This window comes from Pteronotus mesoamericanus, unplaced genomic scaffold (genome assembly GCF_021234165.1).
Source record: "Pteronotus mesoamericanus isolate MK-2021 breed Mesoamerican mustached bat unplaced genomic scaffold, CSHL_Meso_final scaffold_54, whole genome shotgun sequence".
Classification (NCBI taxonomy): domain Eukaryota; kingdom Metazoa; phylum Chordata; class Mammalia; order Chiroptera; family Mormoopidae; genus Pteronotus; species Pteronotus mesoamericanus.
The window spans coordinates 15,091,678-15,119,616 of record NW_026555321.1 but is presented as its reverse complement, the minus strand read 5'-3'; the positions used below and the strand labels follow the sequence as shown (position 1 = coordinate 15,119,616).

Sequence of the window (27,939 nt, the reverse complement as noted above, 5' to 3'; positions counted from 1 at the left end):
GGCGGCGGCGGCGGCGGCGGAGGAGGAGGAGGAGAAGAAAAGAGGAAGGCGGAGCAGAGAGAGGCGGAGACCCAGCTCGACGGGGGCGGCACCACGGAACGAGCCCCGCACCGTCCAGTCTGAGGGGAGCGGCGCGAGAAGGAGACGCCCCGCCGTAAAAGCCACAGCCTTTTCTCGGACTAGGCCTGGGACCTGCTGCCCGGAAGCTTCAGCCCTGCGGCTCTGCGTGCTGCGGTCTAAGGTAATCACACCATCCTTTCCCTTGCGCGGGACGGGCTGGGACTCCTGATTATCCGCTGTCCCTAGTCTGTCGTTGGCCCTGCCGGCATTCAGTCGCCCGCCCCTTCCATCTCGCGCGCGCCAGTGCCCTGGACCAGAGAGCTGTTGAACCCGGCGTCCCGTCCTGCCCGCCCTGGTGGCTCATCCTTCAAGAGGCAATGGGGGACTAGGATTTGGGGGCTGGCTAAGGGAGCGACGGGTGTCACTCTCTTCCCTTCTCAAGATGGCGCCGTGAAAGCATTCTGGAGGCCGCGGTTTCGCCGGCCCCCTGTCCTGGCAGTCTTAGGGAGAGGGAGGCCCAAGCCAAAGGCAGGCCCGATTCAAGGGAAAAGGACCAGGAAGATGGCCAAGAGGCCTGGCGGGCCCTGCTTGTTCCGGCGATCGGAGTTTGGTACCAGTTACTTAGGGACTCTCCGTGAAGGAATCGGGGCCTACAGCAGGTGTGAGTTTGGGGAGCTCCGCCTCCCTTCGACTTCCAGAGACGGGTAATGGAGGGAGGAGAGGCTCGTCTGGAGATTCTTCTCATCTAAGGAGGGTGGTGAACCTCAGCTTTACAGAACTCAAGACACCTAGGCCGCTGCACAGGCTCTTTGGGTAGAGACCATTAAACCTGCTCTGCTGTTCGCCTGGAAGCCGGTTACCTCGGAGACTCTTAGACTTTAAGCTCTGAACGTCGTAATTCACAAATTTGGTTTTTGTCTTTTGTGTAATGGAGTCAGAGTGTTGAATCCGTTGCTTTTCACAAAACTAGTAGAAAAAAGAAACGTGTACAAGGCTGAAATAATCCAGGACAGCTCAAAAACTTCTATTTTTAATGGAAGCTAGGGGTAATAATACAAGCTCAGAGTTGCTGTAAGTAAAAGTCAAAGAACAGTGCTTGACACAATGTAAGGCCCAGTAAATGTTAGCTGCTGTTATTAAAACAGTTTTTATTGTTAACTGTAGAATACCAGTTATTTTCAGAAGATTAAAATGCATTTTATGCAAAATCTTTGTTTTGCAAAAGTTTCAGTAGTTAATACAAATAAATGCACATAATTTTTCACCTTACTGTTAAACTAACGACATAATTAAATTTAGTTATTTTCTGTTTTAAAGCCTGTGGGGAACCACAACCTAGTAGAAGGCCAAGCTAAATGATCATTTTTTAGAAACAAGAATGTGATTTTTTTCCTGATATTTTGAAAGTACAGTGGAAATCTGGAGCATGTTTTCCTTGAGTAATTTAATTCGCTGTTTTGTAAGGTAATTAGACAATTGGGAAGTATTTCAGTTGCTATTGTGTATAATATAATTGAAGGTGTGTTGGTGCATTTTTGGTCTGCATGACATTTTTAAAAAGTTTTCTTCTTTACTGGTTTGAGAGGGAAACGCCCATTTGTTGCATCACTTATTTCTGCATTCATGAGTCCATTCTTGTATGGGCCCTGACCAAGGCTCAAACCCAAAACCTTGGGGAATAGGGACAACACTCCAACCCACTGAGCTACCTGGCCAGGACAACGTAATAGTCTATTGATAGTTGGCCATTACCTCATCCAAGGGCTTCTACCAATTTTCAGTCCTTGCTCTGTGCCACTGTATTAGAGACTTTTTTTTTTTAACATATATTCTCCCATTTAATTGCCACAGTAGCTGTGTGAGTTAGGTGTTCCAGAAATAGAGACTTGGAAATGAAAGAACTTGCTCTGGCAGAAATTGGTATGGTTAGCCAGATTAGATTCCCAAATCTGGTATAAATTTAGGGTGGTTGGAAGGGTTGGGGCATTTTTTATTTGGAAAAATTTGTCAATACATAGAAGTAAAGAGAATCGTGTAAGAGAACCCACCGCTTGGCTTTGATTCTCTTATGGCCAATCTTAAGTCCATTTGCATCCCCATTACTTGGAAGCATTTCAGACATATTTCATTTGTAAATATTTTCAGTGTGACTAATTAAGAACTCTTGCAAGCTGCTGTTTAGATAGGGCAGAGGTGATTTTATTGTCTCAAATGTAAGGATGTAAGGTCACTCTTGGATGTGTTTATTGATGAATTCATTGCCAAGGGAGATTCTTATGTAAACCCATTTCATAGGGAAGGCACATTTCTTACAAGGTGCCTAAATGAAATATAACAGTGATTCCAAGGAAAGAATCATCATTTAATGGTATTAGTAAGGACATGATCAGATTTTTTAATTAAAGGTGGGAGAAAAGGAAAATTTAGGATTGATTTATGAGCAGATTGGAGTTCTTTAAATGTGTGCCAATTCCTCTGAGATTGAAAATTAGCATTATTAGACAGTAAGAGAAGACAAGTTGCCGTTCAGGCTAGTTTTTTCTAAATTATTAAATAGAAAATAATGACATTTTATTGTTAGACCCCAAATTACAGGAAGTATAAATAAATAAGACACCAATAAGCTCACCATATAGAGAACAACTGGTAACACTTCAATGTATGTGTACTAGAGTACGTGAGGTAGCAGTTTTAAGTCTGTTGGCCATTAGACACACAAACCTGGGGGCCAAAAATATTTGTTGTTCAAGAAATGAAGTACAGATTGGCAGGTGGAAAATAGTCATGGGTATGTAAAGTAAAACATAGGGGATATAGTCAATGATGTAATAACTGTAGTGCCAAGTGGGTACTAGACTTAGGAGGGGAGGGGAAACATTTCATAAGTTATATACATGTCTAATCATTATGCTGCATACCTGAAACTAAAATAATACTGAATTTCAACTGTAGTTGAAAATTAAAATGAAGAAAACTTGCTCCAGAATTATTAATTAAAATCATCATTAAACTGAAAACATGTACAATTTAACAGAGACCTTTATGTTGAAGTCTTAATGTCCTAAGAGCTTTCCATTTATTAATTTTCCTTAAAGCTTTTTTAACCCAGGTGGTTTGGTTCCAGAACCTGAACTTGAGTCATGTCTTAGGTTACCTGGGTTTAAAACTCAGCTCTGTCATAGTTAACTATGTGGCCTCGATCAAGTTGCTTAACTTCTCTGTGCCTGTTTGTTCATTTTCAAGGATTGTAATAACCTCACAAGATTGTTGAGTGACTATGTTAACTACCTGGCAGAAAGTCGAGTTGTTAAAGTTTAGCTTAAAATTCGTTTTAAATTTCTGGAATTTAGCAGCATGATTTTAGGCTCAAATCTTAATGCCTTTACATTATTTTATTACCAAGGCAATGAATTAAACTAAATAGCATTCAATGTTCAGTAGAGGTTATAACTGTCACACAATAATGTGTTATAGAGAAAATTTACTAAAATGATTAATATGTTTTGTTTTATTGACATGCATATTTAATTTTTTTTTTTTTTTTTTTTCCTTTAACAGGTTTCTTTACCTCCAGAAAGAAGAAACTGACACCTTGCATCCTGGAAGTTCATTTAAGAGACTGAAATTAGGGACTCCTTTCAAATTTGGACATGGCTAATCGAGGAGCAACAAGACCCAATGGGCCAAATACTGGAAATAAAATATGCCAGTTCAAACTAGTACTTCTGGGAGAGTCTGCTGTTGGCAAATCAAGCCTAGTGCTTCGTTTTGTGAAAGGCCAATTTCATGAATTTCAAGAGAGTACCATCGGGGGTGAGATTTTCTTTTTTCCGTTCTTCATTTAATTGAATCATACATTGGCAAAAATTTTGCCGTTCCAGTTGTGATGATGAATACCTAAATAGGTAACTCAGTGAAGAACAGAACCGTTCAGCATACCTCAAGCTTTAAAACTTGCCTTGATTCTTGTTAACATCTTTTTACATTTCAATTTTCTGGTTATCCTTAAGATGGTTGTACGAGAGCCAAAATCCAGATGTAAACATGAGTAGAATTAATGTCCCAAGTAATGAGATTTGATTTGCTATCTATTTCTTGATAATTATTAGGAGCTTTTTCAAATTAATACAGGTGTGTGCTGAATTATATTAGCTTTAGAATGGTAAAAGAGTTAAAGTTCTGATGCTAAATATTACTGGACTATTTGTAAAAATAAATTTTATTAACCTTGTTTAAGAATGTTCCTAGAGTGACAGAAGAGAAGAAGTGAGTGATTAGTGGAGAGATACATGAAAGGAAATGGACCTGAAGAGAAAGGTGAAAGAAGAGGGGGAAAAGTAGAGTAAGCACTGCATACAGTTGTTGTGGTAGGACCAAGATGAGGGGAACGGAGTACATAGGACAAAGAGGAGACAACTAGCAGTTCAGGTTGTTAGAAGAAAGGAAATTAGATAACTGATTGTAATCAAATCACAACTATTATATATAGTGGTGGGGGGAGAACAGCCTTTTGGGAGTTTCAGCTTCATCTGTTAGAAGAACCATGCAGCTTTAGGAGTTATAATAATTTGCAAGAGATGTGCAGTTAGGCAGTACTGTTTTTTTCAGATACATGTGAATTTATTTTAACATACATTTAAAAGGTCAAATTTTTGATATGTAAGACATAAACCCACTGGCATGTAGTAGCTTCTTAGATTCCATCTTGCAGAAGCATAATTTTATGCTATGCATTTAGTGTGTGTTCTCAAGAAAGTACTCTTGAGAATTTTATTCATAGCCTCAGGCCCTTCCAGTAAGATAACTTACAGAACTCTACGACCTCCTGGCTTTTCCCTACATACAGGAAATAGACTAGGTAAATGTATTCCCACTTTAATACACTCAGCATTGTATTAGTAGTTGTCAACCTCTTATGTGTGTAGAATGACATCACGGTGTTACATTGTTCTAGTGTTACATGTTTTTATAATGTGCGAGCATCAAAAATGTAGTCCATATCATGGAGTTTTTATTTGGAATCAGGAAATACTAGTACTTATTAAAAATTTAATGAGCACTGTATTATACATTCTTTGTTAGTACAGCTAACTGGCCCACATAGTAGGAAGTGTTTTAAAGACTGGTAGGTCATGTCCACCCACCTTAAACTGGAGCAGAAAGTTATTTTAACTGATCTCTTGGTAAGTAATTGTCATTTGCAGCATTTTCCAAAGTGCACACATAGTCTAAGCTAAATACCTGGGCCAGATAGATTTGGGACTTGCTATATGCTACTCTCCCCCCCTTTCACAGTCCACATACTAAACTAATAAAAACACTGAAGTATTGTAGTAAAGAACTTAAACCCTGGGAAAGTTTGCTGGAGCCTGAGGAGCCTCAGAGTAAAAGTTTTGTTTTTGTTTTCGATATTCCAAATATCTTTCAAGTGTATTTTTTCCTGATGACATCTCAGGGACATTTAAAAGAAAAATTTAACCCCATATGAGTACATCGTAAATAGTAGGTATTCTCTGATGTGTGTTTGTGTATATATAATTTCCCTTTCCGTTTAATACCAATTAGATTGTTTACATTTTTGTAAATGAATTTTCCAAAAGGTTTTTTTGTTTATGCCTGTGTGTGAAGCACCCTTAATATTTTCTACTCATACAGATCAAATCAGGCTTTTAAAACCAACTTTAAGAAGATTTACATTCAAATTTCTGTGTTGACAGTGTTTCACTATGTTGACCACATACTAATATTTTCAGGAGGTATGACAGTACCATTATGGTTATAGCTGTGAGCTCTGTTCTTTTTATTTCTGAGGGGCGTTTTGAGGTAAAATTGACATTTAGCATTCTGTAAGTTTAGGATATAAGACATATTGCTTTGATATATTTGTATAGTGAGTGCTGTTCTTGTATGCTCTTTGCTAATAGCGCTTCACCATTAGGGGACTATATAGTAGATTGTAAGCATTCAAGGATTTCAGGGTTTGAACTACTTAATGATCAACACCAAAGGTCCTTAATTTGTAAATAGTATGTATTCTAGTTTGGGCTGATGGGTGGTAACAGTTTTCTAGCAAATGAACCTGGCCATATAATTTGCATTTCATGTGTTCTTTATTTTTTACCTGTTTATATCTAGTTACATTAGTTGTGGCATGAACTTAAAAGTTCTCGTCTTTGTGTATTAAGGTACAAACCATATGCTGCACTCTTGTGTATTCTAGAACCTCATATTCATCAAGAATATTAACGTTTCTTTGTAGTTGTCTGGTCCTTCTAGAAATGATAGCTTGATTTAAGAATCCATGTTGACTCACCACATCCCGCACCCTTGCCTCTGGATTCTACAGCACTCATAATGAGATTAGCTAGGTAGGTAGTGGGTTTAGCACTTTGGGGAAGTCTAGTTTATTTGTAGGGGTTTAAAGTCTACATGACATTTATTACCTTTTGGTTGTCTAGGCCAGAAAGTTAGCAAGGAGAATAAGGCCCAGAGGTTTTTGGGGGTTTTTTCCCCCTTTACCTGCCATCTTATCTGGAGGCTCAGTAGCTCTGCAGTAAGTACTTCTAGATGATAGGCTGCTGTCTTTCACTTTACACTTCAATACCTGAAGACTTCAAAGATTTCTCATGAGTTCCTCTTGTCAAAAAAACAGTATATGTTTTTACAAAGGTATTTACATGATATCTATAAAGAAATGGATCCTCGGTATAAGGCAGAACAAGGTTAAAATACAGAATGAAACAGCCAGTCATTCATCTTTTTTTTGCTTTTGAAAGATGTTTGATACCACAATTTAGTTTGTTATGCACTAATCATCAAATGTTTTGCATATTCTTAAAGTTTAGGTTATGGAACTGTATATAAGAATATTGACAACATTCCTCTTTCTGGTACTGTAATTTTTGAGCTTTAGTTTAGTAGTTCTCAAATGAGTGTGTGTTACCCATTCCAGAACCATCTGCATTACCTGGGAACTTGTTAAAAATGCAAACTCCTATATCGAATGAAAACACTGGGGTGAGGTCAGTAATTCTAAGTTTTAACACACTTTCCAGATAATTCTGATGCATGTTAAAGTTTGAGGACCACTTCTTTCTCTTCTGAGTAGTCAGTATTATATTTACACTAAAGTTGTTCTCCCACAAATGGAGTAATTGCTTTTCTTTTCTTTTCTTTTTTTTTAAGTTTATTTAATTGTTCAAGTATGGTTGTCTCCATTTTTCCACCACCGCTTTTCCCTGCCCCACCCACATTCACCTCCCACCCTCGGTCCTTCTCCACTTTGGCTTGGTCCATGGGTCCTTTATGCGTGTTCCTTGACTTGACACTTCTACTTTTCTTCCCCATAACCCTTCTCCCTTCTCCCCTCTGGTTACTGTGGGTTTGTTTTTTCTTTCAGTGTCTCTGGTTATATTTTTCTTGTTTGTTTTGTTGATTATGTTCTGCTTATAGGTGAGATCATATGGTATGTTTTTCACCCTCTGGCTTACTTCGTTTAGCATAATACTTTCCAGTTCCATCCATGCTGTCCCAAAGGGTAGTAGCTTTTTCTTCTGCATAATACTCTATTGAGTAAATGTACCATAGTTTTCTGATCCACTCATTTATTGATGCGCACTTATGTTACTTCCAGTACTTGGCCATTGTATATTGTGCTGCTATGAGCATTGGGGTGCATAGGTTCTTTTGAATTGATGTTTCAGGATTCTTAGGGTATAATCCCAGCAGTGGAATTGCTGGGTCAAAAGGCAGTTCCATTTTTAGCTTCTTGAGGAAATTCCAAACTCCTTTCCACAGTGGCTGCACCAGTCTTCATTCCCACCAGCAGTGTACTGTGGGTCCCTTTTCTCCACAACCTCACTGGCACTTGTATGTTTATTTGTTTATGATGGCCATTCTGACCTGCTGTGAAGTGGTACACTTGTTTTTGTAGGATTTTTAAAAAATACTGTTACCCAGATACTCCAATTTGAGAATTGTGTATTGCTTTCATCGCATATTACCTTTATCTCTGCGTGGAAACCCTTTTCTGTGAATGGCAACCTGCTAGGCCCCTTTAAGAAAGTATGGTCCCTTCTCTGTCCCTTCACGGACACTCTGCCTTGTCACTACTTTAAGGGAATTGAAAGAGTATCCATATTTTTCAGTCATCTGTACCAGTGCTGCCTTTGTTGCCACAAGTAATCAAGAACTGATTATGTACTAAATTAATTTTTAAAAGAAATATGTACCTCTTTATTAACTCCAAGCAATTATTAACGCTAAGCAGAGTGCCCAAAGTATTATTTCAGGGTTTGTACTGGAAGAACAAAGTTCATTATACTTCTACATTTAACATCCATCTAATATCCCCTGAGGGGCTAGTAGAAATTGTTTTTCTGTTTATACACAAAAACATCTAATGGGGAAGAAACTATTGTTAAAATGAACAGAAGCGAGGTTGATTTCAAAGTTATTAACACACTCTTATTTTATTACTTGGACTTTCTCAAGAGTAAATTACTATAATTAAAAAATGTTCAGGACTTTGTATCCTTATGATTTGATTTTATTTTTTGTTTTAAATTTGTTTTAAAGATTTTATTTATTTTTTTCAAGAGGGCAAGGGAGGGAGAGAAACATCAGTGTCAGCGAGAAGGTTGCCTCTTGCATGCCCCCAGTGGGGGACCTGGCCTGGAACCCAGGCACGTGCCCTTATGGGGAATCAAACCAGAGACCTTCAGGTTCACGGGCCAACACAATCCACTGAGCCACACCAGTCAAGACTGCGTGGTTTCATTTTAAATTCTAGGTTTAGTACATACTAGCAATCTTACGCAAGTCATACCCAGCTTTATTATTCTCTTTCTGAAATGGAAATAATAGTACCTAACTTGAAAGATCTTTTTGCAAAGGTAAAATGAAAGTGCAAATAAATGTTAGCCCAATGCCTAAGCACAGGGTAAAGTGCTGTTTAACACTACCATGACCACCATTACTTTTTCTGAGTCAGTTTTAGTCACTGTTGATATTTTTGTTATATTGTTCATGACATGGCATTATTTTGGAATTGTGACTCTCCTACCTTGTGTATAGCATTTGGTTTAGCATTTGGTTTAGCATTTGACAACGTTCAAAAATGTTATGTTCAGATTTTCCTCTCTTTAGAAGGTAAAGTTTCTCATTAAGAATTACAGGAACAAATAAGATTTTAAAAACTCTAAGCAAGTAGTTCCTAAATTTGAACTTTCCCAAAAATGAAGTATTTGCAGATTCATTCAAATATATAACATGAACATTTACAACTAAGTTTCTTAAAATTCTGTATGGTAAATTCTTATAATTTCCTCCTCCTCTTTTGGTTTTCACGAAAGTGGTTAGTCCTATATATTACATTAAATATATACCACCCACATCAACTAAGTTATTTGTGGACGTTTTCTCAGAGGGAGAATTACACAGCTAAATAGAATACTACATGTGTGTAGATATCAAAGTTGCTTCCTAAACTGAGAAATAAAAGCTAGCCAGAAAATTTAAATCTGAATAATTCATATTTTTCCTGTAGTAGTGAACTTTTTACTACTGCCCTTCACTTAATAACCCTCAGAAAGACTTTTTTGTATAATTACAGTATTTGCATTTATTTATGGGGCCCCCCCCCTTTTTTTTTTTTTTGCATCTATATGTTTTCAATTAAAAGTACTTTTGGGAACGGACAGAAGACCTAGGGACAACCACCAGCAGTATATGTGTTTTCAATTCGTGAGAAAAATGGTTTTTGAAGTATTAATTATTCTTTCCGATATAGCAAGAGAATTTGTAGAAGTTAATCTTTTGGTTTTAAATAAAAGGATATTACCTTTATACATAATATTTTCTTGTAGAAAGTACATATTCAGTATTTGATATAGTTGATATTACTCAGAAAAGTTGGTAGAGATTTGTACCAGTTACCATCTAAAAATTATCTTTCAGTAATCTTAACATCAATTATTCTCCGATATTCTAGATTAAAATGTGATTATATGTGGCTACTTAAACATTGCTGTGAATTAGGGGAGAGAAAGCTTGGTTCCAGTCCTGGCACTCTTAATGAACACTTAGATGAGCCCTTTTTACACATTTTTAAAATGAGCTGATTGAACTAAATAAGGATTTTTTTTAGAGCCAGCTTCTTTTACAATGTGTACTCTCCTCCACGCTAAACAATTAATACAATTTAACCTTTTTTGCTCCTGAAATTTATTTCACAGTTTGGAATCAGTTTTGTTTCTGCCTCACTTACTTCATTGATGCTCTTTGGTTGTTCTGAAGTGTTCCAAGCTGTTCAGTAGAGTGATTTTGCCAATTAGCTCTAGCTGTAGTGAACTACCTCTATTTTTGTTGTTCAGCTGACTCAAACTACCTCTCTTGATTCACTGTTTTGTTGCTTTTATTCAGCTACGTACAAGGAGTTGAATGGGCTTAGGAAGTGGTCTCCTGACCTCTCATGGATTGCAGTCAGTGCTGGGGCTAGAATCTCAACATATCTGGCAGCTTATGCTGGCCGTTGGTTCGAGCCTCCACTGGAGTTGACAGCAAGAACACCTACAGGTGGCCTCGCCACCTGGCTTGGGTTTCTTCACAGTATGCTGTCTGGGTCCAAGAATGAGTGTCCCAAAAGTACCAGGTGGAAACTGGATGGTCTCGTAGGACCTAGCCCCAAAAGTCACATACATAGCATCAATTATGTTCTAGTCACAGACTCAAACAGGTTCAAGAGAGTAGTTTCTGTGTCAAAAGAAGAATGTGTTGTGGGAAATCCTGTAGCCATGTTTGCAATGCAGTCTGCCAGACTTCTCCCATGTCATTTTATGAGGAGCATCCTCATTTTTCTTGACTGTAATAGTATGCCTTTGATCCTATCAATATGTATTTAATCAGTTCTCTATGGTTTTGGATATGCACATTGTTTAATATTTTTACCTCTTAACAGTGCTACAGTGAATAACTTAATTTGTAGCCATTTCTCACATATTTCAAGTATTTCTGTAGTATAAATTCCTATAAGTTGATTGCTCTGTCAAAGGTTTATACATTTGTAAATCTGATAAATTTTTCCAGGTTGCCCTCCAATCAGCAAAGCAGAGAATGCCTATTACCCTGTTTTATTAACTCAAGATAAATATTATACTTTCAAATCTTTACTATTCTTACATGCATCGATCTCTGCATTTTTTTATGTACAGTTTTCCTTATTATGAGTGAGGTCAAGTATCTTTACATTTTAGAACCCATTGTGTTTTTTTCCTCTGTGAACTATTTATAACTCTTTGATATTTTATATAGATTCATTTATAACAGTAATATTGTAGTCCATTTTATTTGTTAATGATAATTCTGAAAATCTCTGGATTGTAATAATATTTTAGTAACTGATAATCTTAACCTTATTTTCTTAACCATACCCTTATTGTTGGACAGCTAATGTTTATATTTTTTGTTTGATCTTTTAGGTAATCATGTAATAGTGGAATTTTCCCCACTTTGGACTTATTTCTGTAAGATCAGTTTCTGTATGTGGTTACTGAACCAGAAGTAATTTTATTTAATTATTGTGGGAACAAAAAGATTTCAGTCGTCATCACTTCTCTCTTCCCATGGAGGTACTCACAAAATTCGGGGGGCATTGCTTGCCATAGATAATTACGTCTTTTGAGACTACGGGCATCCTGTAATTATTATTACTCCGGGGTTAGAGGCTTCCCCTGTCTTTTCTCCCTGCTTTAGTATGCCCTTTTTCATTTCTGTGTTGTAAAATTCTCAGATACTAGAACTCAATAGATACACTTACTGCTAAGCTTTAATATCACTTTAAAGGTCGGTAATGTTTTAAAGGTGTGGGAGATTTCCTTGAGGTCTGGGAAGCATTAAATGCTAGGTTCTTGAACCAAAAGGAGAAAGGGAGAAAGAGCTTCCTTTGCAAAATAACCCATACACTATTCTCGCACATTAGCTTTGATTTTCTATAGTTTTAAAATGATATTTTTAGGTGTAGGTATTTCAATATTTATCTTTCTTGGTGTTCTCTGAGCGCCCTGGGTCTGTAGTTCTTCCGAGGATATTCTGTTTTTGTTTTTTTTGTTTTTCTTCTCCCCCCAGTCTTTGTCCTCTTTATATTTTCTGTCTTAGAGGTTTCAAGGCCTAAGATTCTTTCCTTAGCTGTGTCTAGTCTTCTAATAAGCCTGTCAAAGGCATTCTTCATTTCTGTTACTGTTTTTGATCTCTAGTATTCCTTTTTGGCCCTTTTCTAGGATTTCCATCTCTCTGCTGACATTGCCCACCTATTCTCACATATAGTCTTCTTCAGTCATTAGAGCCATTATTACATTAATCCTAGTTTTAAATTCCTAGACTGATAATTGCAAATTTCCTCCTATGTCTTGTTCTGAAGCTTGCTCCATCCCTTCAGACTGTTTGTATGCCTTTTAGTATGCCTTGTAATTTTACTTGCTAGTTGGCTATGATATAGTGGGTAAAAGCAACTGCTGTAAATAGATGTGGTAGAGAATTGTCAGGGGAAGGAAAACATTGTATAGTCCTATTATTAAGTCTGTCTTTTAGTGAACCTGTGTGTCTGGACAGTGAATCGCACAAGTGTTTGTCAGGTGTTCCCCCCCCCCCGCCCCCCCCCGCCCGTTAGGTGGGACAGGATGGTTGAAGTCTAGAGTTAGAACTTTTCATTCTCTCATGGAAGGCTAGGACTGGCTGGAATTGTGTATTACTTTCCCCGGGTCAGTTAGACTCTGATAATACCCCAGCAGGTTACACTCAGAATAACCAGTGTCCCTGAGGGCAGGCCTTGTTAATAAGAGCAGGGAACCTGGCTTATTTCAAAATGGGTCCTTTTTCCTCACTTTGTCAGAAACACAAGAGGATTTTTCTCTGACATTTACTGTGAGAACCTGGTCAGTTTCCTGGAGGTAAAGCTCAAAAAAGCCTGGGGGAGCCCAGTATGACTGGGTCAATTACAGTTCAGGTTTTCCTACCCGAGACCTGTTTTCATCAGATTTCTGCCCTGAGATGTGATTTTTTGTATCCACCTGCTTGTGTCTCTGATTTTGAGAGCAGCGGATTGCCTTGTGACCTCACTTCTCTTAGAGATCCAAGATAATTTGATTTTTCAGTCTGTTAAGCTTTTCATATATCAGGAGGAGGTGGTGACTTCTAAGGTCCCTGCACTTAGAACCAGAAACCAGAGTTGTTTTCCTTGCACATTATTGGAATTTAATAATAACCAAACTACTTAATACAGTATCTCATCCCTGGTTGAAATGTCTTTCATAGACATATATCTGTTAAAGCTAAGTTAATTTTATTAACTTTTTTCCTGTTGATGTGAAGGGCGGGACACTGATACTAGTTAATAACTTCTAATAACCTCTCCCGTCTCACATGTCTTCACCTTTTCTCTTATGTAATGTGTACCTTTATTCTGCATCCCAGTTAGGTATTTGTTACATCTTTCTTCGATAAATCTAGTCTGGTGAATAAAGGACTGTGCCTTTGGTGGGGTACACACAGCCTCTGGGCCTTGAAGGTTCATCAGTTCATTCTAGGGTGATCAGGTTTGGGGCACTAACTTAAAACTAACAAAACTCAGATTTCTAAGACTGACTTATTTTTTCCCCAGGTGATTTTGAGGTTATATTTATTAAAGCTGGTGACAGTAAAACAAGGATGAGCTTAGGATTGAAAAAAGCAACAACAGGTGCCTCAGCTGGCTGCTTTGTTTTTCTAGAAATGAGCCTAGGTGGGACTTCTTTGGCTCCCTGAGAAGTCAGAGAAAGCGGCACCTTGGAGACAGATCCAGGGGGTTAGCCCAGGACAAGCTGCTGCTGCCCATTGCTCCCCAGGTTGCAAGTCTGTGGGGTCCCTTAGAGTTTAGGAGATGCACACCTGAGAGGAAAGAGGAGGGGGAAGGGAAAGGCATGGCATGTTCCTGGGACGGGGAGTGTACCCTAAGACTAATATGAAGCAGTGTGCATTAATGTGCTTTCAGAAAACTATCATGGCACTGTTCAGTTGGTGACATGTAACTAGCTTATGTCCTGGTTAGTGAATTCCCTTAGTAGAGTTGGATGTACTTTATAGAGTAACTGTCAAGCTGTGACAGTAAACACACACACTGACTTCCCTTACTCTTGGAATATTTTTGAAAAAATTACATTAATTAGTCTTACAGTGTTGAAGAAATGATTGTTAATCTTCACCTCATTTTACTTGGCTTTATGCAGACTCTTTCCTGTGTATCATTAATAGTTCCCAAGATTGCAGTCCATTTGGCAACAATTACCTTTAGATGTTGCTGAATCATTTTTGTTGTAAAATATGCAAAATATAAAATTTACAGTTTTAACCATTTTCAAGTTTACAGTTCTGTGGCATTAAATACATTTCCCATTGTACAGATGTTACTACTGTCCACCTTCAAAACTTTTTCATCTTTCCCAACTAAAACTCTCCCCAAACAATAACTCCTTTTTTCTCCCACCTCTGCCCATGACAAATACCATTCTACTTCTGTCCGTGAATTTGGCTCTAGGAACGTCATGTAGGAGAAATTGTATAATATTTGTCCTGTGGCTGGCTTAATTTACTTAGCATCATATCATCAAGGTTCACATTATAACGTCAGAATTTCCTCCCTTTAAGGGCAGAGTAATATTTTATCATATGTATATACCACATTTTGCTTATCCCTTCATCCTTTGTTGGACTGCTGGGTTTCTGCCACCTTTTGGTTATTGTGAATGATGCTGCTGTGAACATTGGTGTACAAATATCTATTCAGGTTCTTGTGTTCACATCTTTCTGGGTATATATCCCTCAGTGGAATAGCTGGGCTGTGTGTTTAATATTTTTGAAGAGTCCGTACTGCTTTTCACGGCAGCTGCACCATTTTACATTCCCACCAGTAGTGTACTAAGGTTCATTCTTCTCTCCATTTTTGCCAATTCTTGTTTTTTATTGTTTTGCTAATAATTGTCCTGATGATTGTGAAATGGTATCTCATTGTGGTATTGATTTGCATTTTTCTAATGAATCTGAGCATATTCTCATGTGCTTCTTGGCCATTTGTGTATCTCCCCCGAAGAAATGTCAAGTAAAATTTTTTTGCCCATTTTTTTAATTGGGCTGTTTGGGGCATTGGGGTTGCTGAGTTGTACAAGTTCTTTCTTTGTCAATCCCTTATCAGGTGATCATTGATTTTTTTTTTGTTTGTTTTAAATGAATCCTATATGATGTTTATAGATCATCTCATAAGATGATTTACTTTGGGAATATTGCCATCTTTTTATACATTATATAGTAAATGTTTTTATCTCTTTGCCAAGCTTTTAGAGTATTTTATTTGGGTTTAGTCACATGTGTATGCTTTCTGTCTGCCCTAATCTATTTTTATCCCCTTACTTCTCTTCCTCACATTAATTGAAAATGTAGCTCTTCCCTGAATATGTAGAATATGTGGTTGGTCTAGTCTACTTGGCTGCCGTAATTTACTGGGTACTCCTCTGTCTATATACATATAATTTTAATGGTCAACAAAAGTGGCCTTAGTTTTTATTTTGCATGTTGTCAGTTCTGACCATCCATATATTCTTCTCTGTACAATTTTATCATCTGCAGCAAGTGCTTATCTGAGAAAATTCTCATTGTATTAGAATACCACTGTTAATACTCATTTTCCCAGCAAGCCAACTTCTGACTACTGATAACGTGGTACCTGCTTCTTGATGCTGCTTAGTCACCCTGCTATTAATAATTCTTGATCTGATATTCATCGTGAAGTTTGATCCAGATCCATTGAACTCTTATTGAATTACTTGGCTCTAAAAACCTTTGCTTTCCCTACACATCACTTCCAAATGATGTCAAACTTGGATTTGGTAATCACAGGACCCTCATCTAATGAGATCTTGAACAGGGCCCTTTCCCTCTACAGCAATTTATATTTTTAACTTTCAGTTTTAGCAGGGCCTCAAACCCACCATTTTTGATAGTTCTACATAAGGGAAAACATTCCGTCATGATTCAGCTATGGTGACAGTACTATTTTAGTTTTCTGTGCTTTTCCATTTGTGTCTTTACATCGAGTTTTTTTTAACTTTCTGGCAATGAAATAGGTGATTTTATTACCATTTTTAAATTGCTACTTAATACTTACCAAGCCACCAGGGTCTTTTCATTGTACATTTAGGTTGTTTCCAGTCTTTTTGAACAGAAAGGATTATTCTCCCTGCCCTGCCTTCATACCATCTTTTGGAAATTCTATGATATAATAGGTTAACAAGTATCAGCATTTTCATGGCTTTTCCTGACAAAATTATTTCCAAAACAGTTACACGCCATTACCAGCAGTGGGTGATTTTGCCACACTTTTTTGGTAAGTTAGGAGATAAACTTAACATTTTTGCTATGAAGATGAGTTTGTTGATTACCAGTGATAATGACTTTTCTATGTATATTCCTTTTGTGAATTTTCTTTACAAATTTATCCTTGATGCTTTTGGAATTTTTTAAAAGAATATGCTCTTCCCACATATTAAAAATTAATCTGTTAACATTCATTATAGAGAATTTCTTAAATAAATTCTCTCCTGTGTTATGGGTATATGATACATATTTTGCAAACCTAGTCTCAAACTTTTATGTATTTAAACCTCATAGTCATAAGGCACGATTTTTGATTACTTCTAATAAAGTAATTCTGTCAAATTTAATAAATAATTAGTTAAGGGTTGGGGTGGTATTGGTTCCTTGGTTTTCCTCTTTTTCACCTTTCTGTTTAATTCATGTAGAATCATTTCAGTAGTTTGTTTAAACTTTTTTCCTGAGTTTTTGGCCTTTGGTTTAATGGTACTGATTTGCATAGTCTTTCCCCCTGCCCACTGTTTGGCAGTGTCACCTCCTTGCTTATTATGTATTAAGGTCTTACACATTGTAGGCCTTTGGTATTTGCAGATTTAACATTTATAATTGCAGGTATTCTCAGATGACCCCAAGGTCTGTGATTCAGTAATTTGTAGTTTTTGCTGAGACTGAACTGTTACTTGCTGCCAGACTTGCAAATAGGAACTGATCGTGTAGCTCAATGAGGGAGCCTATTAGACAGGCCAGCACCCGCATCTCAACGCAGCTTTGTTTTTCTCTACTTGTCGTCGCGTACACAGTAACTCTCGAAGTGATAAAAGCTGTTTCTTTGTGAAATATGGGCCCGAAAAGAAAACCAACTGCTAGTGCTGGTGATGGAAGTGAAGAGAAAATGAAGAGGTCTAAGAAAGTGATGGTTCTTAGCCAGAAAATAGACGTTTTGGATATATTAAAGTGGTTTTGCAGATTCAGGTAAGTTTGTGGTTGGTTAATGTTGCTACAGTATTGATGTAGTTGTATTTTGAGTGCCAGAATTTATTTTTCATAACTTTGTAAACAACTGATAATGTATTTTTAGAAGCACTAAGGATCCAAAGATGTCAGCTCTACCTCACTGAATTTTATGGAGAAGTTAAATGCTGTAGTAGTATTTGAAATATATATTGAAAACTTGAGAACTTTGAGGAATCATGATGGTCTTGCAGTATATAATGTTTATAATGATACTGGGTTATTTTATTCCCATAATGTTTGTTCTTGTGGCACTACAAGATTTTAATTTTTCTTTTAAATCCTCACCTAAGGAGTGTTTATTGATTTGGAGGTGTGGGTAGAGGAGAGAAACATCTATCTGTTGCCTTCTATACATGCCCCAACTAGAGATGATCAAACCTGCAACCTAGTTATATATGCCCGGATGGCGATCAAACCCACATCAGGTGTGTGGGATGATGCTCCAAACAACTGAGCCACTTGGCCAGGGCTAATTGTTTTAATTCTTTTTGATGTACCTAAATCTCAGTTCCTTGGCCTCTGATACTGGTCTTTTTCTCTCCCAGAATTATGCTGTCATCATACCACATAAGTGACAAGTGTGGTTTTACCAAGTTAAAAAGATTTTGATGATATTTGTGAGTTACATAATACTGTATTTTGCTGTGTATAATGTGCTCCCATATATAATGTGCACCCACATTTTTGTGCTCATTATACACAGGATTTTTATGCCCAGAGCATGTAATCATACACAGCAAAATATGGTAACCTGAGTAAACGCCTTTTCAAATGTCTACTTTTTCCCATTTGGGAACTGTCTATTCAAATTTTAACTGAAATAGCCCCAAAATCATTCCACATATCTTATATGAACTTCTTTTAGCAAACATTTTGAACATTTATATGAATTGGGATTTATATTAGATGTTGGATGTGAAAAAGAATAACTAATAGTAATTTCTCAAAGAACTTCCAGTGTTAGAAAAGAAAAGGATAACAACCTTTTTAAAAAGATTATAAGAAGTGTGAAACATATTACTGCATGGGAAAGCCTGGGAGCGCAGAAGCAGAAGCTGTTAAATATTGTGGGATGAAAAATGGTTTTTCTAAGAGGAATTAAGTGAATTCGTTTTTCTTGTTCTTTGTTAATATGATTGGGACCCATTCTTCTCCCAAGCATTACATTGAAAACCCGATTATTGCCAGTGTATGGTAAGGCTGTTGACTTTGATCTGTTCTAACCAGTTTAAAGAACTCATTATCTGCTTTACATTAGCTGCTGCCTTTGGATTTTCATGTCAGTCTTGTCTCTTCCAAATAATGTTTCTTTCCCATAATTTTTTACTTTTATTATTATATGGATATCCCAGATAATGTTAAATAATCGTGATGATGGACTTTCTTGTTTGGTTTCTAGATTTAGAGATACTGCTTAAGAGCCTTGCTATTAAGCAGAATGCTGATTTTGAGTTTAAAGATGGAGTGAACCTGATACATTTCAAGGAAAAAAATTTATGTGTATATTAGGAACACATGTTGACTCTTAATACCCTTTTTAATGTATTTAAGTAATACACAGTTTTTATTTTTTTAGCCTACTGCTGTAATAGCTTTGTATTTCTGAAAGAACTTCTATTTGATCATGCGTTGTGGGAGTTTTTGTTTGTTTACTCTATTTGTTGGCATTTCTTTGCCTATATTTTATGTTTTTTTCCATGCATTAATAAAAATTGGTAACTTTTTGTGGTATATTTAACTGGTTTGAGAATCATCATATTTGCTTTAAAGCATAACTAATTAAGAGTTATTTCCCTGAGCCTAGAGTTGACTTAGGAAAATGTAAGTGAATGTTTTTACTACCAGTGTACCTTGCGGTTATAGAAAAAAGAAAGTCTGAATGGCAAATTATAACCCAATTTTTTTTCAATTTGCATCATAATTTACTTGAGACAAAGGCTTATATTTTGTGATCCATTCCTTCCCCCCTCCTTTACTGAAAAAACCTTGTTGAAAATTTAGCTAAATTTTAAGTGTTTACAAATATTTTTTGATTCTTAGGAGGACCATTCATGAAAGTGGGAAAAAAGTGGCATAGTGTTTTCTTGATATCCTTGATCATAAATACAGGATTTTAGAAAATGGGTATTACTGCTAATGTACAGGAAAAGAAGTTTGAAATTAGAGTATGTATTAAATGACTACACTTCCGAGAATTCACAGAAATAATTCATTAGAATGTAACTTAAGCTACATTTCTAATTATAATATTTGCAAAATTAATATTATAGTTGCTGATACTAAAGCCAGTTGACCTAATAAAAATAGCAAGAAAAATAAATGTTATAGCTAATAGATATAATATCTAACTACGCTTGGCTTAGTAAGTATATTTCATATTAACTAGTGAATCTCTCATGAAGGATTGACACTACCAGATAAAACTGCTATAATTTACAGAAATGGGTTATAATTTTTTTTTGCATGATAGAACAGTTTTAAGAAATTTTAATAACTTAATTCGATGCCAATTTGGGAAGAGTTGTAGACCACACCTTGAGCTGAAAGTAAAAGTGAGGAGCATACCAACTTAAGATGAATGATAGAGCTGCAAGGGTTTAACTACCAAAGTAAAGGAACTATAAGGTATGGTTACCGTTGGGCAGTATGCTGCTAAAAATGGCTGTATGTAGATCTCGTTCATAACTACCTTTAGTGCAACTAGCTACAGTTAGACATTTACTCCAACATCTGATGTTTTAAAGTTAATTCACTTGATTATAGTCTACCTTTTATGAAAATCCATGTATCTTTTCATAAGTGTCCATTGCAGTGTCTTTACTGATGTTTATTATTCGCAGAGCCAAGAGAATTATTTATAATAGATATTTTACTTCATACTGTTCTTATGAAGCAATTCAGAAAGTGATACAGCAATACTTTGCAGAATTTGACAGCAACCTCTCGATTTTAAAAGCAAAAATAACATTACAAAATGATTTTTTCTTATTGTTAAAATCTAAGAGGAGATGAAAAGGTACAAATCCAAAAAATCCTTATGGCAGGCAGTAAAAGAATTAGTATTGAATTTATATTTAGCACATTAGGTCTAGATTATAATGATTATAGAAATTAAAATGTCAATGTTTTGAAGGAATAATATAACAAAATACATTAATTTAATGGTAATGGACAGGGACTGAATCCCCAGAGTATGCCAGTAAAAATCAGGAGAATGGAGCAGGGGGGCATAGTTTGGCAATGTAGACAATAGTTACAGGTATGCTGATTTTCTTCCCAATTTTTCAAGAATATTAATATATTTCTTAAATTGTTTTACAGTTTTAAACTTAGAATTTGTGAGACAATTTAAGAAACATCAAGCTTATTACTATAATTTTTTAAGAATGTAGAGGAAATGATCAAACAGATTTTATTGTAAAGGTCATAATATGTGAGCATATAGATTGAGCTTTGAAGCAGATCTTGCAAGTTTTTAAAGCCCCTGTTTGTTAAATGTGGTTATGCAATAATATATCAGGTTTCCAGGTATTTTCTCTATTACGAAAATATTAGGGGGGAAATGTTAAACTTACTGCATGCATTTTCTTTTTCAGCTGCATTTCTAACCCAGACTGTGTGTCTTGATGACACAACAGTAAAGTTTGAAATATGGGATACAGCTGGTCAAGAGCGATACCATAGCCTAGCACCCATGTACTACAGAGGAGCACAAGCAGCCATAGTTGTATATGATATCACAAATGAGGTAAGTAGAAATGCTTGAAAGTGAAACTAGTTTGAATATCCATTTTTGATACTCAGAACTTTGATTAGAGAAAAGGTATTTTAAAATCTTCTTTAAAAGTCAAGCATGACAATTTCTGCCAGAGGTTTTCGATTTTAAAAAACAAAACAAGAGACGAAAGAGTCTTTAATAATGTAATAGTCCTAAGAATTTTTTTCCAAGAGTCACTTTGGACAGTCTTTAAAGGCTTGTCTCACAAAGACTCCCTAGCCATATTTTGAATTTGTGCTTCAGAATGGCTGTTTTTTTTGTTTGTTTGTTTCTCAGGAATCCTTTGCTAGAGCCAAAAATTGGGTTAAAGAACTTCAGAGACAAGCCAGTCCTAACATTGTAATAGCTTTATCTGGAAACAAGGCTGACCTTGCAAATAAAAGAGCTGTTGATTTCCAGGTATGTTGAATTTAACTTTTATTTGACAGCACATATTTATTTTAAATTCGTATCCACACTTGCATTACAGTTATTAGTTTAAAACCATGCATATAAGAGAAAAAATATCAACATGCATATGCATACCCACATATACCTACACATTTGTGGTATACTCTTAAAAGGGCCATCAAAAGTGTTCAAAAAATCTACTTTGTATGTTATCTAATATAGCTAACTAGAAATGGTCCATGGCGTAAAATTAGGAAGTATAATCACTTAAAACAAAGCAAATACGCTGGTGGCTTAGTTTGTTGGTTGGAGTGTCACCCCCGTGTACCAGTGCATACATAAATGAGTGGAACAACAAATTGATGTTTCTTTCCTCCCGCCTCTTTTCTCTCAAATCAATAAATATAAACAAAATAAACAACATATAAATAAAGCAAAAAATAAAATAAAGCAAATGTCTTTAATTAGACATTTTAAAACTTCTAGTTTTTTGTTCTTTGGTTCTTTGACTTATCTACCAGAGAACTTCATGGCTGTTATATGTATAATATGAGTGATGGGATTTTGGGTGTGGTTTTGTTTGTTTGTTTGTGTTTTCACTTTTTTTTTCCTTTTTTTGTTTTGATGATGGCTGTAAAGGGAAGAAACCATTAGGTAGTGAGCTGAGCATACACAGTTCATTTGATACTGGTGACAACCATATGAGGTATAGTCTCTTCTACCAAGACAATTACCTCCCTATCAAAGGGTGGTAAATAGAGCAGTTATAGTCAAAAGTGGCTCTGTCACATTACAGTTCAAAGGAACTGCATACCTTATTGTTTTCTTTGTCGAAAGGAAAGATAATTGGTTGCTCTTCACAACAGCTGTGAGGGTCAAAGACAATAATACATGTAGAGTAGTAATATAATTTTCAAAGGAATGATTCATGATATATTCAAAATTAAAATGTTGCTTATAGAAGTCATTTAGAATTTATATGAGAGTACCATTTAGTGGTTTATGCCTGTATTATCTTCTTGGTTTCTCTTCGACTTCTTAGCAAATAATTAACAGAAGTTAAATTTTTCCCTCTCTGGAAAGCAGATTTAATGTGAGACCAGATTCATATACCTGGGATAGTGCAAGAAGTAAGGCAAAAAGGAAATTACACAATGCTCTTACCTTTGTTTCACCTTTAGTAATAATTGTTGTTTATAGGTAATTAATTGGGATAGTAATAAGGAAACCTCTTTTAATAACAAAATAATGCAGGTATAGTGTATGCAAAGAATATATCTTATTATTTTTGTTCTGTAAACAGGAAGCACAGTCCTATGCAGATGACAACAGTTTATTATTCATGGAGACATCAGCTAAAACATCAATGAATGTAAATGAAATATTCATGGCAATAGGTAAGATTGACTTTTTTTTTTCCCCCAAACTAAATATAGTCAAAAGAAGTAGTGGGGCATTTTTAGTTTGACTTTTTAAAAAAACCATTATTTTCTTTCTTTTATTTTTAATTATCCTACCGCTATTTTAGATTCACTTGACTAAGCATTCATTATTGTTAGTATTGTTAAATTTGAGCGATTATTACTTATTAGGTTGTAATACTTGAAGTTTAGTTTCTTCATAGTTGGAAGCCTGTATTCTGAGCTGATAGATTTTTTAAAGGTATCACTGAGAAATTTGGATAAATGTGTTTTTCTATTAGATTATACTTTTTATATAAAATATAAAAGAGCCATATTTTTCAACACAACATGTAGGCATACTGAGATTTTTCTCACTGGTCAGTAACAGTTTTCATCTGTCATGTGCCCTGAACAGAGCACTAATTTGGTTTTTCAGGTTCTTTTTAAATCATTGATGTATACATATACAAATGTATAAATTGTTTTAATGCAAATATTGCAATAGAAAGTTTCAAATCATGAGGCATAGAGAGAAAGAGAAAGCAAAACAACACCTGTGCTTTGTATGACCTCAATGGTCATTTGATCCTACACAGTCCTCTTATGTTTCTTTTAAGGTACTTTTAACTGATGAAGACTGCTAGTCGGCAGTTATTGATTATAGGTAATGAAGTTGGAATAGTCATGCAGTTAGTTTCCTTTCATCTTACAAAAAATAAAAGTATTTCTGTTGACCCTTCCATGAGTTTTAAGAGGCAGATTGTGTGAGAAGGGTCTACTTAGGTGGCTGTCCCAGTTTTCCACCTCCACAATATTCATATGCAAGCACTCTTCTTGTTCTATAACATCTTTTATTACACAGCAGTGATTATTACCTGGGTGTCCACATTCCTATCCTCAAATAAGGAATATTCTTTTATATTGATGGCATGCAAATTGACCAGTTAAGAGCTGATTCAAAGGCTAAAGAAACCTCAGTAAAAGCTGCAAGTATTGTCCTATCTTTCACTAGATAGATAAGAGGGTTTAATCTCATTTAGGAAAAAAACTTGCCTGTGTTGTATAAAATATTTTCCTGAGAAACTCAGGCTTGCGGTTATTAGGGAAATGCTAGGACAGTTGTGAAGGATTGTTTGGCAATATGCTGTGTTTATAAATGGGATAGGTGACACCCAGAACCACATCTGAAAATTTAACAGGAAATGAAATAAAGCTGAACTTCAAAGCTTTCTGGTGGTATTTAATTTGTATTTTTTATTCAGATGTGCTAGTAAGGTCATTTTTCCAGTCAGAAAGTAGCCTACATACTAGAGCTTTCAGTTTTTTCTGAAATTAGAATGTCTCTTTCCTTGAAAGAAATGGAAGTGCCATTTCTTTTACTAGATTATAACAAATAAATCACACAGTGCACTCATATTTTTACTTCTGATGACTTCCCAAAGGGAGTACACTTACTTTTTGGGAGAGTCTACAATAAGTTTATTGTCTGCTTTTAATTGTACAAGGTTTTGAGAGGCTTCTTTTCTTACATATATCTTCATGAACTTGATCTAGGATTTTTAATTTCTCACAATCCTAATCAGTTTAGGGACAAATTAGTAACCTACAGTTATCCATATACAAAACAGTACCAGTTTCATTTTGGTAACAGTCGGTAAGATAGGAGACAACTTCTTTTGAGATCCCAGAAATTTGTTTTAGTTTATCATTACAGTAAAAATTAACCAGTAGATGCTAAAAGTTCTTCAATGCAGTTTATTTCCATCAGCCTCCTGATTTCACTTACATCTAATTACAGGAAGCCTTTGGAGAAGTATGCTAAAGTGAGAAATGATCACTCAGTCCCAAACCTAACCTGGTATTAGTTGTAATAAAGGTTATAGTGCTAGTCTACTCTTTGTCCTACAAGGCTTTATTTGTGAATACAGTTGACTGGGAAATTACCATTTTATTACCATTTATAACACCATCTACAGAGCAGTTCCTAAAGAAGTGGCCCAAGGTAATGGCTTTTCTTCCCAAACCTCTGCTCCTGGCTCCCAGGTTCAGCATCTAGAGTTCTAAAGATTATTACAACAAAAAAAGGATAGGCAATCCAAAACACAACTAGGCATTCAGATTTTGAAGTAGAGCATGTTTACCTTTTGTGTAAACTGAGCCAAGGCTGTTTAAGTTAGTATCTTACTATAGTAAGTAGTCTGTCCCCAAAGTTGGTAGAGACCGTCGTGTCTGGCCACCCTTAATTACAATCTGTACTCTTAGAGATGTTTAATATTTAATGAATCCAGCACATCAAGGATCTTCAGATTCCAAGCAGGTGACATCTAATCAGTAGGAGCTGTGCTCCAGAGAATAGCATTAGTTATACTGCACTTAGCAGAGCTAAAGTCATTAGTGCTGGTGAGGGGCAGGCCGTGCTCCTCTGACTCAAAATTGGGAAATAGTTGTTCAAGAGAGCCTGAGGAACAGTCTCACCTATTAGGTAGTGTTACTGGTGAATCAGATTAGTGTTCTTACCCACAAAAGAGGAAAATGGTAGATATTTGAAGGGTGAAGTCTGTTTAAGCCAGGAAGAAAATAAAAGATGTGATTTCTCATAATTCTAGGTAATGATTAGGTAGCACAGTAGAGGACAAGTTCTGCTGGAGTGATGATAATGGTATTTGTTTATCCTGACTTGTTCCAAAAAGTGTTCATGGCAGTCCAAAGAACATTGATACAAGTTGTGTGCTTCCCTTACTCATTGGCTGGCCATCATTTTTAGTAACTTAATTTTTTTTTTTTTAAATAATGATTGTAAAATAAAGTATAACGTTTCTGGTATTGCTAAGTGACTCTATATAAAGAATTTAATACAGCTCTAGTCAGGTTAAGTTTTAATCATGTGTCAACAACTGGATCCCATTTACCCTTCCATCAGCTAACTAAACTCCCTAAGGACAGTGACCAGTGTTTTGATATTTACTAGATGCTCAACAAATATTTGAACAGAATGGACATATGGTGCCCCTGACCAGTGTGGCTCAGTTAGTAGGGTATTGTCCTGCAAACCAAAAGGTCCCTGGTTCAATTCTCAGTCAGAGCACTTGCCTTGGTTGTGAGTTTGGTCCCAGGTTGGAGTGCGTACGAGAGATAACCAACCGATCAGTGATTCTCTTTCACATAAGTTTCTCTCCCTCTTTCATCTCCCCCATCCCCTGTAAAAGTATAAATATAAATATATATATTTATGTATTTAATGTACATGGTTATGCGATAACTTTGGGATACCCTCACTGGAAAGGAAGATTATAAGTATGCAGATGAAAGTAATTCTAGGATCAATTTTCTAATTATGTTTTTTTAAATAATTTAATCTCTCAGCTAAGAAGTTGCCAAAGAATGAACCACAGAATCCAGGAGCAAATTCTGCCAGGGGAAGAGGAGTAGACCTTACTGAACCTACGCAGCCAACCAGGAGTCAGTGTTGTAGTAACTAAACCTCCAGTTTGAACTGGCTGGAATATTCTTCTGCTTCCTAAATGTTAACGGTGGAAATGGAGCATTTAACCAGCTCAGTATGACTTCCAAAAAGAAGAGACTTATGATAGAGTCAGGTTTCTAATACAGAATTATTTTAAGTGTTTTGAACTTAATTTTTAATAACATGCATGTGACCCTCCGACTAATGTTTCAGCAGTAGAAGGGGGAAATGAGACCTGTGTGCACACTTGTTTCCTTGGAAGGTTAGGGGTAATCATTTCTCATCACCAGGGATATATATAGATAGACAACTGACTATCTGAACCCACAGTTAATCAGCCAGTTCTATGAAAAAGATTTCAAATTTAATTTGAGCTTTTCAGAAACATTCTTTTTTAGAAGAAGGTTCTAAAGATATTTATGCTTATCTATGGTATATAGGCAACCGGTAATTTCTCGTAGTATCTGTATTTAAAGTGTACATTCCACATTTTAGAAAATTAGCCACAAGAAGAAAGTCCCACATCTTCAGGGCAAGGTGAGGAATGAACATTGATGGCATTTAAATTGTAACCAGTCCTGTTATTTTAAGTGGGGTAAAAAAGAAAATCAAATGTAACCCCATCTTGTTTGAGAAATATGAAAACTGATAAATGCATCTTAATGGGTAGTGTTTCCTTCAAACGTGAGCTCTTCAACAAAAGTGAAACAAACCAGGTGTCTGTAATTTCTTTTTAATCACTGAGGGCCATTATATAGGTTTAGTAATTTGGGGGCATGGAAGGGGCTTTTGTTCCCTTTGGACATGATATAGTCAATGCACTAACAATTATGTACATTCAAACTTGATTATTTTAAATTCAAGCTGTACTGTAAATAGGGTACTGCATTGTAGTCTCCATATGTTTATTACTTTTCTGTAATATTTAAGAATTGCTTAAAAGTATACAAAATGTACAGTTACTAAAACAGCTAATTTTTCCCTTCTCGCTCACTTTGCGTGGAAGGGATTTCAGTTCCTACATGGCTAGAACCATGATAATGTACCAGTAATTTGTAGCATAAGTATTACAATATGTTAGTAACAATCTTGCAGCTTTGTTTTCCAAAGTTCATTTTATTTGGATCAGTTCAGTATATTGCACTAATTGTTTTAGGTATTTTCATTATATGAAATCTACCATGTGTCAGAGATGATTTAATCTATTTAAGTGTTGAACTGCTAGCAGAACTTGTATATTTACAGTAATTCAGAATTAGTAAGGAAAACAGTTCACCAGTGTTTAGTTTTATATTGAGGTGCCCAGGTTGGAATAAAGTGGTATAAAAAGCAAATATTGGTTTTTCTCTCTTTCTTGGCATGGATGGAACAGTGAACATATAAAAATGGTATTATGTAACTTAAGATCCGCTTTTATATTTTCTTAACTACATTCT

At 36.0% G+C, this 27,939-nt stretch overlaps 1 protein-coding gene across 1 annotated transcript; it reads left to right on the top strand.

Moving 5' to 3' along the window:
• The first annotated feature begins 27 nt into the window (after positions 1–27).
• Positions 28–27,867, top strand: RAB5A (RAB5A, member RAS oncogene family). Its single transcript, XM_054595729.1, has 6 exons — positions 28–241; positions 3,619–3,873; positions 21,066–21,217; positions 21,524–21,646; positions 22,941–23,034; positions 26,404–27,867. Exons 2-6 carry the CDS (start codon positions 3,711–3,713, stop codon positions 26,517–26,519), a joined length of 648 nt encoding a protein of 215 aa, XP_054451704.1. The 5' UTR covers positions 28–241; positions 3,619–3,710; the 3' UTR covers positions 26,520–27,867.
• The last annotated feature ends 72 nt before the right edge of the window (positions 27,868–27,939 follow it).

Coding starts and splice junctions, on each gene's coding strand:
- RAB5A (XM_054595729.1), top strand. CDS start 3,711: ATGGCTAATCGAGGAGCAACAAGACCCAATGGGCCAAATACTGGAAAT. Junction 3,874..21,065: donor TCAAGAGAGTACCATCGGGG/GTGAGATTTTCT, acceptor TTTCTTTTTCAG/CTGCATTTCTAACCCAGACT. Junction 21,647..22,940: donor AAAGAGCTGTTGATTTCCAG/GTATGTTGAATT, acceptor TTCTGTAAACAG/GAAGCACAGTCCTATGCAGA.